This window comes from Cyprinus carpio, chromosome A5, assembly GCF_018340385.1.
Source record: "Cyprinus carpio isolate SPL01 chromosome A5, ASM1834038v1, whole genome shotgun sequence".
In the NCBI taxonomy this organism is placed as follows: Eukaryota; Metazoa; Chordata; class Actinopteri; order Cypriniformes; family Cyprinidae; genus Cyprinus; species Cyprinus carpio.
The window spans coordinates 23,469,759-23,490,824 of NC_056576.1; the positions used below are offsets into that span (position 1 = coordinate 23,469,759).

At 37.4% G+C, this 21,066-nt stretch overlaps 1 protein-coding gene across 1 annotated transcript in view; it reads right to left on the minus strand.

Moving 5' to 3' along the window:
- Positions 1 to 19,700, minus strand: part of LOC109090764 (WD repeat and FYVE domain-containing protein 3-like) — a 65,206-nt gene extending 45,506 nt beyond the window's left edge. Inside the window, exons 1-8 of the mRNA XM_042756582.1 lie at positions 19,082 to 19,700; positions 12,910 to 13,120; positions 11,122 to 11,245; positions 9,548 to 9,657; positions 2,934 to 3,095; positions 2,642 to 2,834; positions 2,126 to 2,312; positions 1,683 to 1,849 (exon numbers count right to left, since the gene is read on the minus strand). Coding sequence (XP_042612516.1) covers positions 1,683 to 1,849; positions 2,126 to 2,312; positions 2,642 to 2,834; positions 2,934 to 3,095; positions 9,548 to 9,657; positions 11,122 to 11,245; positions 12,910 to 13,120; positions 19,082 to 19,110 — 1,183 coding nt within the window. The 5' untranslated portion in view covers positions 19,111 to 19,700. The remainder of the gene's footprint in view (positions 1 to 1,682; positions 1,850 to 2,125; positions 2,313 to 2,641; positions 2,835 to 2,933; positions 3,096 to 9,547; positions 9,658 to 11,121; positions 11,246 to 12,909; positions 13,121 to 19,081) is intronic.
- Positions 19,701 to 21,066: the final 1,366 nt, after the last annotated feature.

Sequence of the window (21,066 nt, forward strand, 5' to 3'; positions counted from 1 at the left end):
ATAATAAAGTAGTACAGTAAATATGATGAGGAGTGAGTAAATAGTGAGAAGATAACATAATGAAAAGTATGTGCATTTTTGGCGGAACTATTGCTTTAGCAGCATACTAGCACCACAGTCCTAATGACAGTATGAAACTCTAGAAACTCCAGTGAACTTTGGTGGACTCTTGCAAAGCTAGTAACACACAACCTCACATATTTCCATTTCCTCTCAAACTGAATGCAGAAGTGTATATTCATGATATTTCTGTTGTTAACAAGAGGTCAGTAACATGTACAGTAAGTCACATGATAATCTTAACTGAATAACAGTGTCATAATCGAGATCAGCTCATTCGAGTCAGAGCCCAGAAGTGGGTTGAGTTCAAGTTCATAACAAGACCAAGACCATGCAAATACATTCTTAGACTCAGACCATATTTTCATGGTCTTGGTGTTGTCATTGACTTGGAAGTATGTGGACTCGGTCTTGACACTGACTCAACCCTCTCCTAGCATTGGTCTTGATTTGGACTCAAATGAGCTGCTCTCGACTACAGCACTGCTGAATAGACACAGATGTCCTTGCTGCATGTTTCCTTTCCTCAATTTGTGGGATGTTGCTGAGCACAAAATTCATTACTGGTGTCTATGTCTACATTGGGTCTTTCTGAAGAGTAATTATGCTGTACAACTAGGCTCCAAGAAAAACTATGCAATATTAACTACGAATACCCAGCCATCACATGATCATAGAGCAAGACAAGCCAGTCGTTCAACCCTGCAACCTTTCAAAACACATTCTTGTCCTTTCAACCTTTATGAACTCCCACTTCAGTGAGCGCTATTGCTGGCTGAATGAAAATGACACCACAAAGTAGGGAATAAACGGTCTCTGTGATTGGCTTGTAGGAAAAGAGGAAGTCTTGATGCGACTGGGTACATAAACAACATAATCTGGCACCATTATTTTAATTACAGCATTTAATAGCTCTTGCGAGGCATAAGACAAGCCAAACAAATAACCTAACCAGATTACACAGCAGGTGTCTGCCATTTGCCTCCTTCTGACCAATTAATGCCATTTACAGCCAGTGAACACTAATGGTTTAATTCTCCCTCAGAAACCGCAGGCCCTTCTTCTCCTCGTGTGACTAAAAAACTAATCTAACCGACGAAGGAAGGAAGGCAGCAGCAGACACAGATGAGGAGGAAGAAAACTGCTAACCTCACTCAGTGGTTTAGACAGCCATTGATTACAGCTAGGTTCATTCATCCTGCAAACTCTTAAAAAAAAGGTTCATTTCCATCATTCTTTAATAATAAATAAATAAATAAATAAATACACTAAAATAAAAACAAAATAAATTTTAAAAATGAAATCAAATATATATATAAAAGAATAATTTAAAGAATCATTGTCTTTGTTTGTCAGCAAGAAAGAAATCCCAGCTGATGCAAAAATGTGAATGACTGCAAATATAGAAGCACACTAAATCTCTAAAGTATTTTAGTAATGCAGGTCACTTAAGCCTCAACACTGTAAACTTGTCATCTGAATGCTGTAAAGACGTCAATTTCTCTAGGTTTCCTGGCCAAAATTCAAACTTACCCTGGAATTTCACATCACCAACTTTCACACCCAGCTGTGCGGTGACATAAGTTAAGAGTCAAGTGCATGTCAATTTATGGAGGGCTGACCTTTCCCAGAAGGCTGTGGAACCACAAAACCTGGAAGCAGGAAGGGTGCTCCAGTGGTGAGACCAGCTGGCTTCAGCTCACTGACCCCATATGTGGTCAGAGCGGTCACCAGGTTCACCAGGTCCTTTAGAGCATCTTTGGATTCCTCCTCTTTGGCCTGCTCCAACCTAATATACAGCAAGTTTAACAGAGAATATCACTTCTCCGTCATATCAGAATTAAAAAGAACTATACTTATTGCCATTAAATTAGCATATTAGAATGATTTCTGAAGGATATTTTGTAAGGAGTCATGTAATAAGCCTGAAAATGTACAGTCAGCTGATCATTACTGCAAAATAACCCTCCTCCTGTCTGGGTTTATTTTAAGACAATGACCACACATTATCCTTCACATATAAAACCCTGAAGATTTGTGCAAGAAATAATTACAAATCAGTCACCTGATCATAAGATCTACGAGGAAGGTGTAGCCCTGACACATGCGGAAGTCATCCAGGAGTGTCTGAGAGACATCACTCGAATCCTTCAGAAAACAGGAGAGCCCGGCAAACATCTCCACAATCTCCAGAGGAGAGAGGTCTTCTGACTGCTGCATGTTCTGGATGCACGTTGACAAGCACTCTTTCTCTGCAAGAGAGAATTTTTAAGCAGTTTGAATTTTTTGGCAGTAAACCAATAAATGCCTAAAGACGACATTTCCACATTCACGTACTTCAAAGGACTTAAATCCATGTGTTTTCAGATTATAGATTCTTAAGAGCTAAGATTTGAGCAAAAATGTCTGCAAACACCAGACATTGACCTCTAAAAACACTAAAAACACAACAGTGACAGTAACTGGTTATGAAAGGGTAAAATGCTACTAGGGTTCATAAGATGCCAGCAGCAACACGTTGTCAGTATTATGCATCCATGCACAGCAACGGCAAAGAACCACTGTGAAAGAAGCAACTTACCGTGGATGTACTTGACGACGTTGACGCTGAGGCCGTGTCGGGAGATGGTGGTAAGCACTTCTCCAGCGCTCTTCCTCCAGGGGAGGTTGTGGGGGGGACACCAGGAGGTGATGGCACTGAAGAGCAGCTGCAGATCATCCTTCTGGGCCAGCTCTTCTGCCGGAGACACAAAACTGCATAGCTTCACCAGGATCTGAGCAGAACAACCAGAAGAAAAAGTCACAGTTGGTTTCAATATACATGTTTTATGGGTATCTTGTGAAGAAAATGCTGTTGCTAAAGACAAACAGACCTGGACAAAGACTTTCTGTAGAAGAGCTCTGCGGTCCGCCAGAGGAAGCTCAGTCTGGGTGGCAGCAGGAACCTCGGGCGTGTGGGGCAGGTCAAAAAACAAATATAGACATTTCACCAGAGTGGAGGGCACCGACATGGTGGTCATACAGTCCACTGTTTTCTGTAGAAACACAGAAGGGGAGGGAATCCAATTCAGATAATGAGCAGATCATGTTTATTTCTGTATTCAGGAACTGGCTACTACAAATAACTGGCAACCTGTTTAATATTCTACAATTCTGCTAACAGACAGACTAGAGAGGAGGAAAATAAAAACAATGAGTCCCTTTGGATTAAATATCAGTTCGTTTCGATGTAATCCCATGAAACACCATGTTTAAAACATCATTATCATGGTGTTCATCATCATCATTAGATAGATTACTGAACGGTACAAGGATTATAACAGCTTCTAAACCCAAGTCTGAAGTGTAAACCTGAACTTCCTTTTCTTGAATAACCTATTACTACAAATGATTATACACAACAGTATGTAACGTTTGGGGTCGGTAGGATTTTTAATGTTTTTGAAAGAAGTCTCATAGGCCATGTCCACACGTACACGGGTATTTTTATAAATGGAGCATTTCCTTCTACCGGTTTTAAAAAATCTCGTCCACATGAAAACGCAAACGCATGCTATGATGCACTGTCAAGAGCATGCCAAACCAACAGGTGGCGATATAATCTCAACTGTAAAGCCATGCTGGCCAATCAGAACCTGAAAAGTTTCCAGTAGGCGGAGATAACAGTGTAGGCTCCAACGTCACAAGCCAAAAACTCCGGTTTCGCTGTCTACATGATAACACTGCAACCAGAGTTTTTGAAAATCTTCACCCTGGCAGTTTTCAAACGTTTGCGTGTGAACGAACAGCTAAACCACGTCGAAAAAGCTGCAGTTTTAAAAATAACCGCGTTCGTGTGGACAGGGCCTTATGCTCATCAAAGCTGCATTTGTTTGATCCACAATGCAGTAAAAACATTGTGAAAAATTCTTAAAATGTAACTGTTTTCTATATTGATATATTTTGAGATTTTAAAATAAACTGAACAGTAATGTAAATAATTACAACCTTTTTTGTCTAAATTCAATAAACTAGGTCTAGAAGATATACAGTAAACCTAATCTTGGTGTTTACATGTTTTGTGCAATGCATCTCATTACACAGTTTGGATCTCAGGTCCTTTGTGAAACCCTGATAACCATAAATGGGAGATTATTGAGCATGTTTACATGCACACCAGTAAGCTGATAACTCACAAATATCAGCTTATTAAAATAACCAGTTTTCATCGTTTACATGCACATCAGTAACCTGACAACGCAAGTAAGCTGCGTTTACATGACTTTATTAATAAATCAGGTTATTTCCCTGTAGTAACGTCAAAATATAATCATTTGCATATCTGACTCAGAGTATTCCATTCATTTGTCAGTTGTGATGTTAAATTAAGCTTGCAACATGTCAGGAAACTTACAGCTCGTATATTATCCTCTCATGCAGTTATAAACGCAGCATTGTGACTGAACCGCTTCTACTTCTGCTGCACGAGATGAGAACACATTTTTATCATTTTCTGAGTCATGAAAGAGTCTGCTTTTGTGATGTATTTCCTTCTTTCTTTACTGCAAAACTTTTACTCCGTCTAGATGTGCCTAAATCTACACTAACGATGCATTCCTGTCACGTATCACACATGCGCACTTCAATAACCCGACAGAAAGTGGGTTATTACGTTTACATGTCGTGCAAAATCAGAGTAAGAGGCAAAAAACTACCTGTTGTGACCGGTTTATGCTTACGCCGTTCATGACCTTCCTCCGATAAAAGAAAACAGGTTACCGTGTTTACATGACCAAGTGCATTTTCTGCTTATTAAGCATAATCGGCTTAAGAACGTGCATGTAAATGCACTCAATGATGTCTAAAGGGGCTCAGGTGGATGTGACTGAAATGAAATGCTGCAGGTGGGTCAGAGCTTCACTTTTTACTGCCATATCACCTGCAGCGGTCTCACCTGACACTAATCAGAGCAGGATCCTGCTGCCAGTGCCAATGAAACACTGATGAAGAGGATAAAATCCCATCAGCCGCTTTTAATGCAAGTCAGGAAGTGGTAGGATTCAGCATAATCCAACTAATAGTTCTCTCGCTCTCTCTCACACACACACACACACACACCGTTCTCTCGCTCTCTCTCACACACACACACACACACACACTACCCAAGCACTTTTTCACAGTAGTTCCAGTCTTCAGCAGTGTGCTCAGGCTGTCACACAAAAACTTGTCTACTCACAATGGGTAAGAAACAGTCAAGCTCATTGTTAACACTGAAAAATGCTCCTGAAACATTTATTAATATTATCATCCTTGAAAACAGTTCTGCTGCTTAATATTATATTCTTTTTCCAGGAAGAACAAAAAATTCAAAAGATCAGCATTTGCCATTTACTTTTTTGTAACATTATAAGTGTCGCTTTTGATCAAGTTAATTGCATCCTTGCTGAATAAAAGTATACATATATATATGAAATTTCAATATAATTATCTTGGTGTGAACAGGTCTTAAGAAAAGGCCAATGAATCAGTGCCAGCAGTGCCAAGCCTTAATGGAGGATGTACGGAGGTCACATTCATTGCTTTCATAAGAATGAGACTGCGAAACAGACAATGAATCACTTCTGCATTTTCATTCCAGTTAACACATTACGTGCACAAAAAATAAATCATACCACTCTCTGTCAAATCAAAATGAAAGGGGTCATATGATGGTCCTAAAAAGAACATTATTTGGTGTATTTGGTGTAATGCAATGTGTTTATGCCGTTTAAGGTTCAAAAAACATAATTTTCCACATACTGTACATTATTGTTGCTCCTCTATGCCCCGCCTTTCTAAAACACGTTGATTTTTACAAAGTTCATCGTTCTGAATAACTCTCTCTGTGGTAGATAACCTCAACATTGAAGCTATGCTAGTGGACAATGTGGTCTAGGGTCAAGTGTACATGACACCTACAGCCACTAAATGATGTCAAACAGAAAAAAACCCAATAAAAGATGGAACTAGCAGGAGGACTTCTCACAGACCATCAATGTGTGGGACGATGAAACATAAGAGACAGCATCTGTGAGGGTGAATTGAGGGTGCATTGGGAATGTAGTGCATGAAGGGCGTCCTGCAGAGAGAAAAGAAAAGAACTGCTGTTTTCGAGGGGCAGGGGGTGTTGCCAAGAGCACCAGTTTATGCCTGCAACTCACAGCTTAGAATACAAACATATTTCACCCCTCAAAAACATGTTTCACCTCTCAAAACTAGAGCCTCCTGCCTGAAAAGATAACGGTGCATGTCCAATTAATTCAAGCTCATCCTCTGGATTATGACAAGCTCTAAATTGTGCCATATCACTGGAGATGCATTTCAAGAGGTCTGCATTTAGGTGGTGGAAATGTTTTATGTGCATAGCAGCATGGAGATTGTATCAGCATATACACAAGAAAGTGTTTCCATTATATATTCTCAGTAAAGCAGAAAGAGGGAGTAGAAAAAGTAAAAATAGACAGTATATGTGTGTGTAAGAGAAAGGGCACTTCAGTGAGGTAAATGATCCTTAAGGATTATATAAACCAAAATAAAATTAGAGCTAACAACAGACTTAAAGGGATAGTTCATCCAAAATTGAAAATTTGATGTTTATCTGCTTACCCCCAGGGCATCCAAGATGTAGGTGACTTTGTTTCTTCAGTAGAACACAAACAGAGATTTTTAACTCAAACCGTTGCAGTCTATCAGTCATAATAATGAAAGTGAATGAGAATCACGGCTTTGAGAGTCAAAAAAAAAAAATAAATACGTTGAAGTATATAAATTAAACCCTGCAATTCAGGGTGATACATTGATGTGTAAAGACATGAAACGATCGGTCTGTGTAAGAAACTAAACAGTAGTTATATTGTATTTTACCTCAGATTCTGATGGACCATTGACACTCCTAATTGAGATCGTAGATAGAGTGTCAATGGTCCACTTGAGAGATAGGTGGCAGTAATGCACTTATAAGTCTGCGATCTGCCATAAAGCAAGTAGAAAAAGAAGACGCTGCTGTTGAGAATGCGCTCAGGACAGTTCGGAAATTGCAGTGAATCAGAGGTAAAAAACTATATAAATACTGTTCAGTTTCTTGCACAGATCAATTGTTTCGTGTCTTTACACATCAGTGCATCACCATGAACTGCATGGTTTCATTTGGTTTTGTTTGTGAATGTTTTTTTTTTTTTGAATGTCGTTGTTGCTGTTTACTTTTATTTTATGTTATATGACTGACAGACTGCAACAGTTTGAGTTAAAAATCTCTGTTTGTGTTCTACTGAAGAAACAAAGTCACCTACATCTCAGATGCCCTGGGGGTAAGCAGATAAACATCAAATTCTCATTTCTGGGTGAACTATACCCTTAAGAGAGATTTGAGCATGTTGGCAAAACTTCTGCCAATTAATGAGATCCTACAAACAGGCCAACACATAAACAACTTGCACTGCAGGAAAATAACCTTACCAAATCACAAGCAGACATCAACACTAAAAAAGGGCTCATTAAAATAGCATACACACTTCTGTTAAAAAGCAAGGATGCCGTGAATACAAAAATATTTATATTTCAAATAAACACTATTCTTTTGAACTTTCCATTCACCAAAGAATCCTGATTGGGCAAAAAATTTACGACAGTCTTCACAAAACAACATTGATAATAATAAGCATCAGCATATTAGAATGATTTCTGAAGGATAATGTTACACTGAAGACTGGAGTAATGATGCTGAATATTCAGCTTTTCCATCAAAGGAATTAATTACATTTTTAAAAAGTATTAAAATAGTAAACGCATATTTTAAATCACAATAATATTTCATATTTTTTATGTTTTTTATAATTTGATTATTTTAATGCAGACTTGGTTAGCATTTTATTTGATATTTTTACTATTTTTTTTTTGTATTATCTTTGATATCTATGTTCATTGCTGTACCATACATGCTATAAGCGACAGAACTTAAAGGGCTTTTATTCTCGTGGGAACAGTAGGACATTCCCATTCGGTCAATACAACACATGCCTATGGGACATCCACAGACAGCCCTTTAATAATGCTCATGATCTAACCATGCCCTTCTAACAGAGTACATACACAGAGTACCTGGAAACCATTTACTACTACATGACATGGCTATACTGTAACCCCAACAATGCATTGCAAAAGATATATACATATAAAAAAAACAACAACATTGATAATTACTACTACATGGCATGGCTATATTGTACCCGCCACAATGCACTGCAAAAGACAGAAAATATCCAGCACCAGCTGCTCATACATAGATTTCATGAGATGTCATAGATTTTCATTGTGATGCATAAAATCTACATTGACCCTTCCAAAGTGCTCTAATATATGAGATACACTTTGGGCACTTAGTCAAGAGTTCCTGACATAATGACCCACCCTGGCCGGGAAATCTGCACCTCTATTCCGCTGACTGACTTCAAAGAGCTTTGGATGAGAGCGGGATCAGTCTCCTCATCCAGTGAATGACATGACAGGCACATTGTCTGTTTGATCGATACATGTTGGCCTCTCAACACGGAGAGGAAGTGCTTCAGGGTGAGAAAACCAACTAGTAATTGGAGATCATTTATGTGGTGTGTAACTGACCACAACTTTTTACTTCAAACTGGGCTTCATAAGGTGACCCATGACTTGGTAATCATGGCCTCAAGCTGTGAAGGTTTGAGCAATCAATAGTCTGAGAAACATATCCTCCATGACACCATCCTCACATCACCACAAGCTGGAAGTTTAGTCTTCAGGTCTGCAACCATTGTTGGAGAAGCCATCTTTCACTATAGAGTGAGGAATATTCCTCCTTTCTCCTGCTCTTGGTCAAATCCATCATGGGCTAAAAACATACTTAAGGAAAGGTCACCATACTAATCCTTCCATCAACCATGAAGTTCTCCAGTTTCTCGATCTAGGAGAAGGCCGTTTCTCTCTCTGATAACCTAGGTCTGTGCAACTCGACATAAGGGGTCTTGCTCAAGCACACACTCAACAAATTACATCTGCTGTTTCTAGATTTAAGCCTCTGATAGTATGAACAAATGCCAGGTGCAGAAAAAAGCCAACCTAGCATAGCTGGCTTCCAAACACAGTTTTCGAGTATATTTTTCATACGCTTAGGTACTGGCCATGGGACAATTCTGTTTTCATAAAAAAAAAAAAAAAAAAAAGCAAATTCCAAAAAGGTTCAATTATTTTGGTAGAATACAATTTTGGTAGCTGAATAGTAAATAGTTACTTTAAATTGTACAAATATTTCTCAGTATTATTGTTTTTACTGTATTTGTGATCAAATGAATGCAGACTTGGTGAGCATAAAAGAGAAAACATTAAACAAATGGTGTCTGTATTTATGTCTCCGTGTATATTTTTCTAGTACAGATCAATCGTGTTTTCATTTGTAAATGCTTCTCGTGATCGTTTCATCTGCTGCACATTAAACACAGACCTGTCCTGAGGATGCCAGCAGGTTGATGGTGGTCAGGAGCATCCAGCCGCGGCTCGCCTCCTCGCTCTGGTTTACCTCCAGAAACTGCACAATGGCTCTGCTGGCCGCCTCTGTGGGAGGAGCACACACACAAACAGAATCACTGACGCGTTTAACAGTCTGTGCATGTGGATCAAATCCATTTTCACACGTCAGCTTGTGTGTGACTGGCCTCATCTGGGGAAGGACGCTGAGTCAATTAGAGGTGATGACATCCATTGAGATGCAATATCGTGACACCTCAGTGAATTCACAAAGGATAAGATTTACTCAGAAGAATATTATTTTCTGCTCCACTAAAAATGTAATCATATAATGACATTTTGAAATCAACTGTCATTAAAAATACAATAAATCTCACATACAGAATAAATACAATATTAACGTTTTACATTATGCTTTTCATTGTATCAGTATTATGACAATAAATTGCAAAAAAACAACAACAACAAGATGCTTAATAGGTGGTATAAAAGCAACTAAAATGCCCAAGCACTTTGTGTCACAAGATGCTCAGTCTGGTGTTTATGGATCTATGCAGCATATGTTGTCACGGTGGATTACATCACCAAAAATAAACATTACGGTACATCATGTGCCAAGACAAGCTGCCAATACACAATGTGTTGACAGCAGAGTAACTCTGAGACCATAAAGTCCAGACTGAGTCTTCCTCACTAATCAAAGCAGGACATAGACTTTAATGTCTATGTAATGTCTATACAAACTTATTCATAAATAGTGGATACAACTTAAATTAAGTCACATTTAAAATAAAAATAAAAAAAATGTAAAAAATATCTATATATTATTCAGCATCAGTGTGAATTGATATGTTCATACTTGGCAAATGTTTTATACACAAATGCAAAATTTTGGGTAAGAAGCCGCTATTGTAAATTTTTCTTATAGACTATAATTCATATGTTTTGTCTTTGATGGGCATAAAAAACAAACAAAAAAAAAACGTCAAAAACTGCTTTCGATGTTAAACCATAATTTATTGTTAATTTTCTGTATTTAATTATCTAACCTTTTTCCCCTCTGGCTTTTGGTTTTGGTTATTTTACTATTTTTATGATGTTTGTCTTATTTTTATTGTTTTTGTTTATCTAATCTATTTACCTTGTGTAAGTCATATGGCATGAATAAAAATAAATAAATAACGTCCAAACTCCACGAGTTAAATAATAAATTAAAACGAGAGGGATAAAGCTTGAGACTTGTTTTAATCTATCAGGAATTGAATAGATTGGCAAAAGTCAGCATTACATATCAGAAAGTAGCCAGACAAAATAAGAGAAAACAAAGTTTAGCATCCATTAAAAAAAAAGTGTGGTCAAATTTTAATGTTTACTTTAACTGATATAGAATAATCGATTCTGTAATGACTGTTGTCATTGCTAACAATTTTCCAGACTTTCCTTTTTTTTTTAAGTTTTATTACAATTAAAAAGATCGGACAAGGTCTGTGTAATACATACTTGTGTGTTAACAGAATACCCAGGACCTTCGAGTAGTTTAAGCTGAAGTACCTGTTGATTTATTGGACGCTCTCCGTCTGATCTCAGTCACCATCAGTCTGGACACTTGAGTGGTGAACTGCAGCAGGTCTGAAAACTTCTCATTCATCGTGTTCGGTGGAGCATTCCCAAACACCTGTCACACACACACAAACACCATTTACAGAGCTCAAACAACCTTCTTTTCATGCAGACCTTTTTTTTTTCCTTCTACAAAGATGGGGACCGGTTGAGTTAAAGCTGAGGTTTAATCAACAGTCACTCCCTTGATGTCTGAAGAGCAGTACGCTCCGTTATAGTGTTATTTAGCTTTCGCAGCAGCACAGATAAGACATTCACAGGAGCTCTGAAAACTGCCCTTCAGCGTCAGGCTCACAAATCGAGTGTCCAATCAAGTTAGTATAAAGCACAAACAGATATAAGAGGCGAAAGCTTGTCATGTTCAAATCCAGATTGTCAGGCCTCTTACGGTTTCAAAATCAAAATCAAGAGAGACATACTGCGGCGTTCATGCTAATATGCAGCATTTCACATGGGTCTATAACACTTCATCAAATATGTCAGCTTTGTAAATAGAGAGCCTGTTTCATCCCACTTCTACAAGTGCTCTCCAAATGCACACAGACTGCAGGTCAGTGCTCTTTCATGCACAATGCTGAGCTGTAGCTGAGGTCATATGCAGTGTTTCTGTGTAATCAGTGCTGGATGATTAGCACCATCATGCTCTTCTCCAGCCTGTGAGAGTCTCTTGATGTCATAACGACTACTTTGCCTTTGTAAATGAAGCACTTGTAACTGCTGGTTCTCTTCTTATTGTATAAGTTTAACAGTAAGTATAGTGTGAATAATTTGGCTTAAAGACAGGGACTTTTTTGATTTTTTTTTTAATTGAGGAGAATATAGTGATTTAAAATGTTTTAAGGTTCTTACGTTCTATGAAATTTACTGACTATATATACACACATGTACATGTATACACACACGTACACTACTGTAAGTTGAGCATCATTTAATGTTTTAGAAAGGCTCTTATGCTCATCAAGGCTGCATTTATTTGATCAAGAATACAGTAAAACAATAATGAAGTGAAATTCTTATTACAATTTTAAATAACTGTTTTATATATTTTAAAATGCAATTCATTCCTGTGATAGCACATGATCCTTCAGAAATCATTCTAATATGCTAATTTGCTGCTCAAGAAGTATATCTTATTATTAACAATGCTGAAAATAGTTATGCTACTTAATATTTTTATTTGACATTTATCTTTTTTTAACAATGTAAAAGTCTTTACTGTCAATTTTGATCAATTAAATGCTTCCTTGAGCACAAATGGCAGCCCAAAAAACCTTTGAATGGTAGTACAGAGTTGTTGCTTTTGTTTTTTGTTTTTTTGTGATTTTCCAGCAAACTGCATATGATCTAAATGTATCTTTTTTTGCTCTCAGTGGGATCATTGAAAATATTAGCAGGGCGAGTAGAAATCTGATCTATTGGCCCAGCTGAGCTAGTAATCATCACTAATCATACTCTAACCTTACATTTAATGGTAACAAAAAACTAAACAACAAAGCTACCAGGGTTGATTTAGTACCAGCAGTGCAATACAATGATCTCTATTATATCTGTCTTCTCTGTTAATGCATTTTGACTGGTGAAGCTGTACTGTTCAGATGTCTCTCTACCTTCCGTCGGCATCTATTTTATTTATTTTTTTAATAAATTAAATTATCCTGATGCATATTACACAATGATGATGCTGTCTCTTATGTAAACAGCCATCTCTCTCTCTCTCACCCGGTTGAAAACAGGCAGCATCATGTAGAGCTTCTCCTCCTGCTCTTTTTGTGTCATATGGCGCGGTGGATGGCAGAGTTCGGAGAAGAGACGGCGCAGGTGCATGAGTCCCAGCGCGTTGTCCTGCGGGCTGCACTCCTCCTGCCGTGGCCTCCCCATGATCCTCTTCACCATATTCATCTTTAGAGGCTTCTTGAGGCCGAAGCCAGGCCTGACAGAGCAGACAAACAGACAAAAGAGAGGTTTTGTGAAATGGAGGAAATGAAAAGGGGATGGTGGGGAGGAGGAAAAAAATAAGAAGATGTCAGGGAAATTGATTGTCGATTGTGAAAGTCCACTTCTAATGTGAGGTGATATGCTAGCTTCAAATTGCAGATCAAATTCAGCCTGTTTATTTTCTGCTTCTGTCTGAGACCCTTTAATGAGGATTGTGCTGCAGGTACAGAAATACTGCAGGGCATGTAAACAAAATTGGATCCAAGATATTATTATGGTTCATTTCAAGGACACTGCGATAAAAGAGAACTTAAGTATCTATGTATAAAGTAACAAGATTTGTATATAATTGCACAAGCTCTTAGAATAAATATTACTATTATTGAGAAACTATTGTGTGATTTTGTAACTCTCATTCTTATTTTTTGCACTTTAAACTGTCCATTCCATTTAAAGTAAGTTACAGTTGATACGGAAAAATAAGACGAAAACTCTCTCTCTTACTACCTGCAATTAACAAACCAAAATGAGTAAATAAGCATGCAGGAAACAGCCACTTAATAGTAATACATGGCTTGCTAATTGGGCTGAGCAATAAACAATATCATATCAAGATCAGAATAAAATGTAATAAATGATAAACTCTGGACATTTTTTTTTGGATTAATGATCTTTTTGGATTAATGTAACTTTGCTTTCCATTTATTACTTAAAGCACACTTTAAGTACTTAAACTAACGGTATTAAAGGCACGTGAACAGTCAGTAGAAAATAAGAACAAATACACAAATTACAAGCATTGAAAAATACAATATAACTATTTACTATTTACTAATAAAGTAAGTAGGGATGCTCGATCAGGATTTTTGCAGCTGATACCGAGTACCGATATCTTACCATGGTGTTCGGCCGATACCGATCCAGAATCTGATGCTTCAAGCTTTATATAAATGATATGTATGCTCTCTAATCACAATTAACCTTTTTTTCAGATATAGTAATACTATACATGTTGCCTTTTGTTATATTTTTGTTTTTATAATTTCTACTAGAGGTCGACCAATAGTGGATTTTACCGATACCGATAGCTAGGTTGGACCACAATGGCCGATACCGATTAATCAACCGATAGGCTAGTTTTTAAAATGTATTACTGTATGAAAAAAATAAATAAATAAAAATTCCCAATCCAGAAAATGAAGAGGTAGCTTACTCTATGGAAGTTAATTGAGAAAAGTTATATTTACATTAATTCTCAAGGTCTAACAAACACATGAAAAGCATTTCCTTCCCCATTCATGGTAAAATATTATTGTGATAAATATTATCGTATGATATGGCAAAAAAATATTGTGATAATATGTTTTCATTTTTGAAATCATTTTTGGTGTATTCTTCAATGTAAATGTACATTTAATACTTAATATTAATAAATGAAAGCACCAACAAACCTGTAAACTGAAGCCAGTGAATTGCTAATGCAAATTCACTTCTTTTCGAAGCATAATCCTTAACTCCTTTGACTTCCTTGCATGGGAAAAGTGTTGCTACACTGAATAACCAATGATCCCTTCTTTACAACAGGGTGAGAAGCCCCTAATGTCTTCAAAGTAAAAGTACACACTAACCTAGATTCATGCCTCAGACGCATCATCAACACACTCCAGATCTAGAATTTTTGTTTTAATAACCATAGGATAATACATATTCTGCACTTCAGACCCTTGACTACATCATTTGAAAATATACACTAAATCATATCCATTATAAATAGTATCAAATTTGGACCCCTGGACAACTTCATAAAAACTGTACCAACTGATTACTTTCAGTGAAATATATAATAATAATAATAATAATAATTTCTTTGTATTTTTGCATTTATTTACTGATTTTATTTCCCCTGAACAAGCAGTGCTTCCTGGGGTAACAGTATGGACAAATGGTTGTCTATGCCTTGTTTTTTTTAAAACACTGAGATCATGAATCAGATCCAACTGGGTAATGGTTACAAACTTTGGGGTAAACAAAAAAGACCTTTATATCATCTGCTGAAGCTGGAGAGCACATGGGTAAAGTAGGACACACATCTGACAGACATATGCTTGAGCCCGTGCAGTGCTGTTATAAAAATATAAATGTTTCAGTGCCCAACATCTGTGAGCTGAAGCAGATTCTTAGATGGAACAGACCGCAGACGGCTACAGCAACTAAGAAAGTCAGCAATGCTTAAAGACGGGAAACACGAGACGTCCAAGAGCAACAGTGACTGCATCCATCGAAATAAAAATATCTGCATTAATTCTGCAGACTTGAGTTAAAAGTTGGAAAGATGCCACATATGGCCTGTATAACTAAAATAAAAATTGCTCAGCATTTCTCTCATATGGCCTACAGACAATTGTGGTTTTGCAACCCTCATTCTCATTTTCAAGTACAGAACCAACTGCATGTGAAACAACTCAAGTACAATAATTCCTGCTGAGTAAGAAAGTACACGTGTTTATAGATCAAGAACAGCTCCTTCCTCTAGTCATTAAACATTCAGAGCTCATTTACTAGTCTCTCAGATGTTAGTCACCATTCTGATTATTACAAGAGTGAGAATGATGAGCTCTCAAGACACCCCCAAGTCATTTCTTCATAAAATATAATCAACACAAATCAGCTGGACATAACAGTAACATTCTTAAATTTGACATCCAAATGCTTTGGCCTCCTACTGGTTAAAGCAACATAAATATCACGTCGTGTATGTTTTAATGTAGACCAGTCTTTTTTTTTTTTAAGCATTCCAGACCTTTCTTATCTATGGCACCCCCATCCCCCATCCTCAGTGTGGACATTGAGGGGGACACATCTTAACCAAAATTTAAATAAGTGATATTATAACCTAAGCATGGTAATAACCACAGCCATAAATGCATTATTACCAATAATAACATAATGCAATAGGTGGCATGGAAAGATATTTCATTTATAACTTAATTCATTTATTGTATTGAGATGGATGGGCCTTGAATGCTTTTATGAATTGTGAGTAATAATCATTCTCATTCATTAAATCACCAATGTGCGTGTAACTGTAAGCAATTTGTGAAAAATGTAAAAACTTTTTTGTGCTTCAATGGTTAATACCAGAGTTTATCAATGGTATCAGATGTTGATAATGGAGTTTATTTCTTTCACTATTTTACTTTCCTGTCTCGTATGTAAAAAATTTAGAAAATACACAGAATATTAAAAAAAAAAAATTAGCGAGTACCGCTAATGTTTTAATTAAAATAATTAAAAAATGCCTTTCGTGTTCAGACAGTGGTTGTAACTTGAATTGTATTTCAAAAATGGAAAGTCTCTTTGTCCTTCCTCAATGAATAATCCTGCCTTGGTACATAGAGAGACAGATTTGATGTAAATCGGTGGGGAGTAAGGTTGCCGGGACATGAAATCTTCAGTAAAATGTGGCTAAGCCTTTTACGCTTTAAGTCTTTCATAGCATTTCTTAGAGGGCTGCCAGCTCCAATGACTGTCTGAGAAAGCAAAGTAGGCTCCAAAGGACTGTTCGGAGAAGAAGAAGAAGAAAAAAAAAAACACAGTTTCAGCCTTCTCAAAAGCCTTTCAAAGACTCTTGGGAATGCTGGGTGACGTAAACACAAAACCCTCACATCTCTGTCACTGTTCTGGGTGATGGAAATTCTGAAGCGAGAGTGAACATTTCCCACTGACTACAGGCTACAAGTCAACAACAAGTGAGAATGTCTCGATACGAAACAACCTACTGGATTCCTGAGACATATAAACCTCCTTCCTACAATATTCAGTCAACGGCCACTTGGTTTTGTCATTGTTTTTTCCTTTCAAATGTGCCAGCAGTTACACATTTAAAATGTAATTCACCAATAAATGCATGTCTACACAACAACAATAAACTGATCAATTCTATTTATGAGTGGCCATTCCATGAGGTAACTGATTAAACAACATAAACGTAGCAAAGAACACATTGCACAAGCCTGTTTAGTCCAAATGTCTAATTTAAGTATTTATAGACAAGATTTTAATGTATCTGAAAGTCTCTCTTGCTCCCCTAGGCAGCATTTAGCTGAGCAAAATACAGTAAAAACAGAAATATTGTGAAATATTATTACAATTTTTAATGTATCTGAAAGTCTCTCTTGCTCCCCTAGGCAGCATTTAGCTGAGCAAAAAGTCAAATAATTTGTTACATTATAAAACTTTACAGTCACTTTTGGTTAATTTAATTGATAAAGTATGAATTTCTTTCATCTCATCAACACCACCACCACCTTTATTTTTAAAGTGTAATATTACAGGTTTGTAGTGCCATTTTTGCCATTTCATAACAGATTTACCATTTAACAACTAATTACCACATTTACATTTAAGTTCTTGGAAGATATTTTTTGAACTAATGCAACTTACAAGAAAATGCATATACCCTCATATTTTGTTTATTAATAGTTCACAATACAAGTCAAGCACTATGACTAAACCTCAAGAGTACAAAAAATATTGTGAAATATTATTACAATTTACAATTACGGTAATACAAGTGTAAACTGAGAGGTTGTAGAACTTCATTGAAACACTCATTAAGATAGTGATTTTAGAATCGTTTTAGTTCCAGAACTGTATTTAAGTTTTGGGACGATTTTGCGTGAACTATTTCCCAGTACCATTTAAAGGGTTGCATTCGAACCGACAGTGTGTACTAGGAAGTGACGTAAGCCGGTCAAAAGCGACGTCATTTGTGCGCAGCGTTCAACAACGAAAACAAAGAAGACCAACGTTAACAACACGAGGATGGAGGACGCTGTGATCGGAGCTGTGTTTTTGTTGTGTCTCGCGGGTTTCACAATAATGGACATGGAATGTCAACGTATACGTAAAGCAACTGTAAGAACGGAAAGGAGGACTAAGAATCTCCAACGACAACTGGCAGTGCTACATTTGCTTCAAGTCCCTGCACTTCAGCGTCCGTCCATCTATCGCTGTTCTCCATACTTGCGAAATAAGTTGACAATGTTTACAATATGTTTACACGGCTTTTTAAATTATGGCGGGTGAGGGTGTTTTCATATGCGTCTGGCCAATCAATGTCTACTTGTGTCATGGGTAGTACAAGTTGTGCTGGTTAGACCCTGCTCCGGAGTAGGAGCTAATGTGGTTCTCGAAAAAGGCAGTCCGGTACTAAAATGGTACCCAGTTTTGGCGGTGCGAAAACGCCAAAAAGTGGGTAGCTCCACAATTAGTTCTGGTACTATGAAAAGGTTCCTGCAGTGTGAAAGGCCCTAATATTAACCAACATGACTGGTTCCCCCACACTCAGATCCACATCTACCTCTTGAAATCAAGAGCCCTTTCTGTGTAAATCAGTGTTGAATGAATCAGAGTCTAATGAAGCCCTTGGTTTCAAACATGCCCTGACCTGATTCACAACAAGCAGCCACAGACCAGGTGTCTTCAAAAAAAAAAAAAAAAAAAGAAAAATTACAATTCCCAGAAAAGAGGATGACTGCCAGGATGAAGCAGTGAGGAAATCATTGACACCCACAATGCCTGATGCAAGATGTTAATTACTTAAAAAAGAGAGAGAGAGGGATATAACCCTTTTTTGCATCTGCAACCTCTTGTTGATTCACATCATCGTTCCTTCGGGAAGAACGGCACCATCATTTCACCATCTGTCATTTGCCTACTCATCTGTTTTATCTTCCACAGCCTTTAATTATATTAAAAGTATGACAGCGCATACAAGAATCTCACGTGGAATCCAAAAATGTGTGATTCTCTAAGCGAATTTTGCCAGGATCCTCAACAGAAGCCATTTCAAGACCACCACTGCAGCAAATAAATCCATGACACACGGCTCCAAACTGTAAACAAACGCCTTGTCACTATGGAGACACGTTGATCAAACATGTTTTTTCCATACCTACTGTTCTCCCTGTGCTCTGCAAGCATCCCTCGTTGTTACCGACACACTTTCGATCCAAAGATTGCTGGGAAAATAATCGTTGTTAGCCGTGCCGACTAGGATAAAGAGAGAAGGCAGAGCATTATAGGACGGTGTGGGAGCAAGCGGCGATTTACGCTCTGCGCTGGCACTGCCAGGAGACCAGTGCACCAGAGAGCCAAGCAGCCTGCAGGGACTGGCACAGCTGATCCTCCCTGTCACCAGCTCTATCACGTGGCTTCATCATGGGGGGGTGACCAGTGTCATACCAGGAGATACCAAATCAGCAGTACAGGGGGATCCATCGATAACATTTAAAGAGCAGATTATGAAATGGTTATGCAATGACCACACTGTAAAAAAAACAAAAACAGAAATCGAGCAACAGATCGGGGTGATAACTCTCTAGTCTACATGAGAGAGAGCTCTGGATATCTTGAAAAGGGGAAGTCAGTCATCTGATTCAGAAGATATACACACTGTCTGAAGACTGAAATAACACTGACAAAATAACCTGAACCACTCGAAACATGTACAAACATGAGACACCCCTGAAGATCCAAATCAAACCTTCAAAAGGCTAAGATAAAACAACAGTGCCACAAACCGAGAAACCCTGATTGCAGCAAAGCACTGTGTAACAGACTGAAGAAATAAAGATCAAAACCAGCTCGGACTGTCGTCAGCCAAGAGAATCTTTCCTAAAAAAGCACAGTCGATGCTTGACCAGTGGCACTGAATCATGAGAGAAAATACTTGCATATAACGTGAGTCATGTTTCCAGCAATGCCATTTGGGCAACACTAATAACCTGTAGCCTGTATTGTGTAAAATATCACATCTGTAATGTGTAACCTACGTTATGCGCCGATTCACCGCTCATCACACACTGAGCACACAACAAAAAGAGACTCATTTACAATTTCCCCCAATGTTTTAGGATGTACATACACAAACATAAAGTACTGAATAAGTTCCAGCGGATTACCATAAAAAATATCTTATTAAATACTCCAATGAATCTGCTTAGTCATATTGGAGGTCTTGCCATGTTTAATATGAAGATAAGGCTACGTCCACATTAACAAAATCAAAACATTCATATAAACATTCCATGTATGGTCCAAAATGCAGATGTCATCCTCTTTTGCTGCAAGAAAGCAATTGCGAGAGTATATTCTGTTTGAATCTTATGAAGGTTGTACAAAAAGTAGCATTCACCTTTAATAGTATTCTTCAAGCGAATAGCAGTATGTATATAGCCTTTAAATCACATGACTAAAGATGTGTCATCTTTTTCAAATGCCTCCAGTTTCAGAGTACACACTACAACACGAAAACGCTTTTCAAATGTATTCATTTTTAACAAAAACACTGTCTCAGTTTGGACAAAAGGCCAAAATGTAGAGGAAAAATCCATTAATGTGGACATGGGCCAAACGGTTCTTTTTGTTTTGAGACCCATGATCATATTAACTGCATTGTACTGTTGTATCAAATGTGTTTTATACTTGAACACAACTGCACAGAACCTGCACCTGGGGTTAATTAGGTTGAATAAAAAAATCTGGGTTGGATTAATTTGGTTGAATAATTTATTTATTTTATTTATTTATTCTGTGTTTTTTTTTTTTTATCATTGATTTATGTATGAGTGTGTATGTGGGGAGTAATCTCACTCAAGATACACAGTGAAGCCCACTGCACGAGACATTTATGTGTACCCCCATAATTTCCTTAATTTCACATACTTTTAAGTAGACTTATTTTGTTTAATTTTTTTTTCATTATTGTTCTTGGATGATTTTGGATTGTTTTGAAATGTTGTAAAGAAATGTGAAGAACTGTTAAAAGGAGGTGGAAGGAGGAGGAAGGTTTGTAAAAGCGCTTGACCTACAACAAATATAAGTCAAACAAGATTTAATAGAAAAACAGGGTTGTAGCCTCTAAACAGGTACGATTTA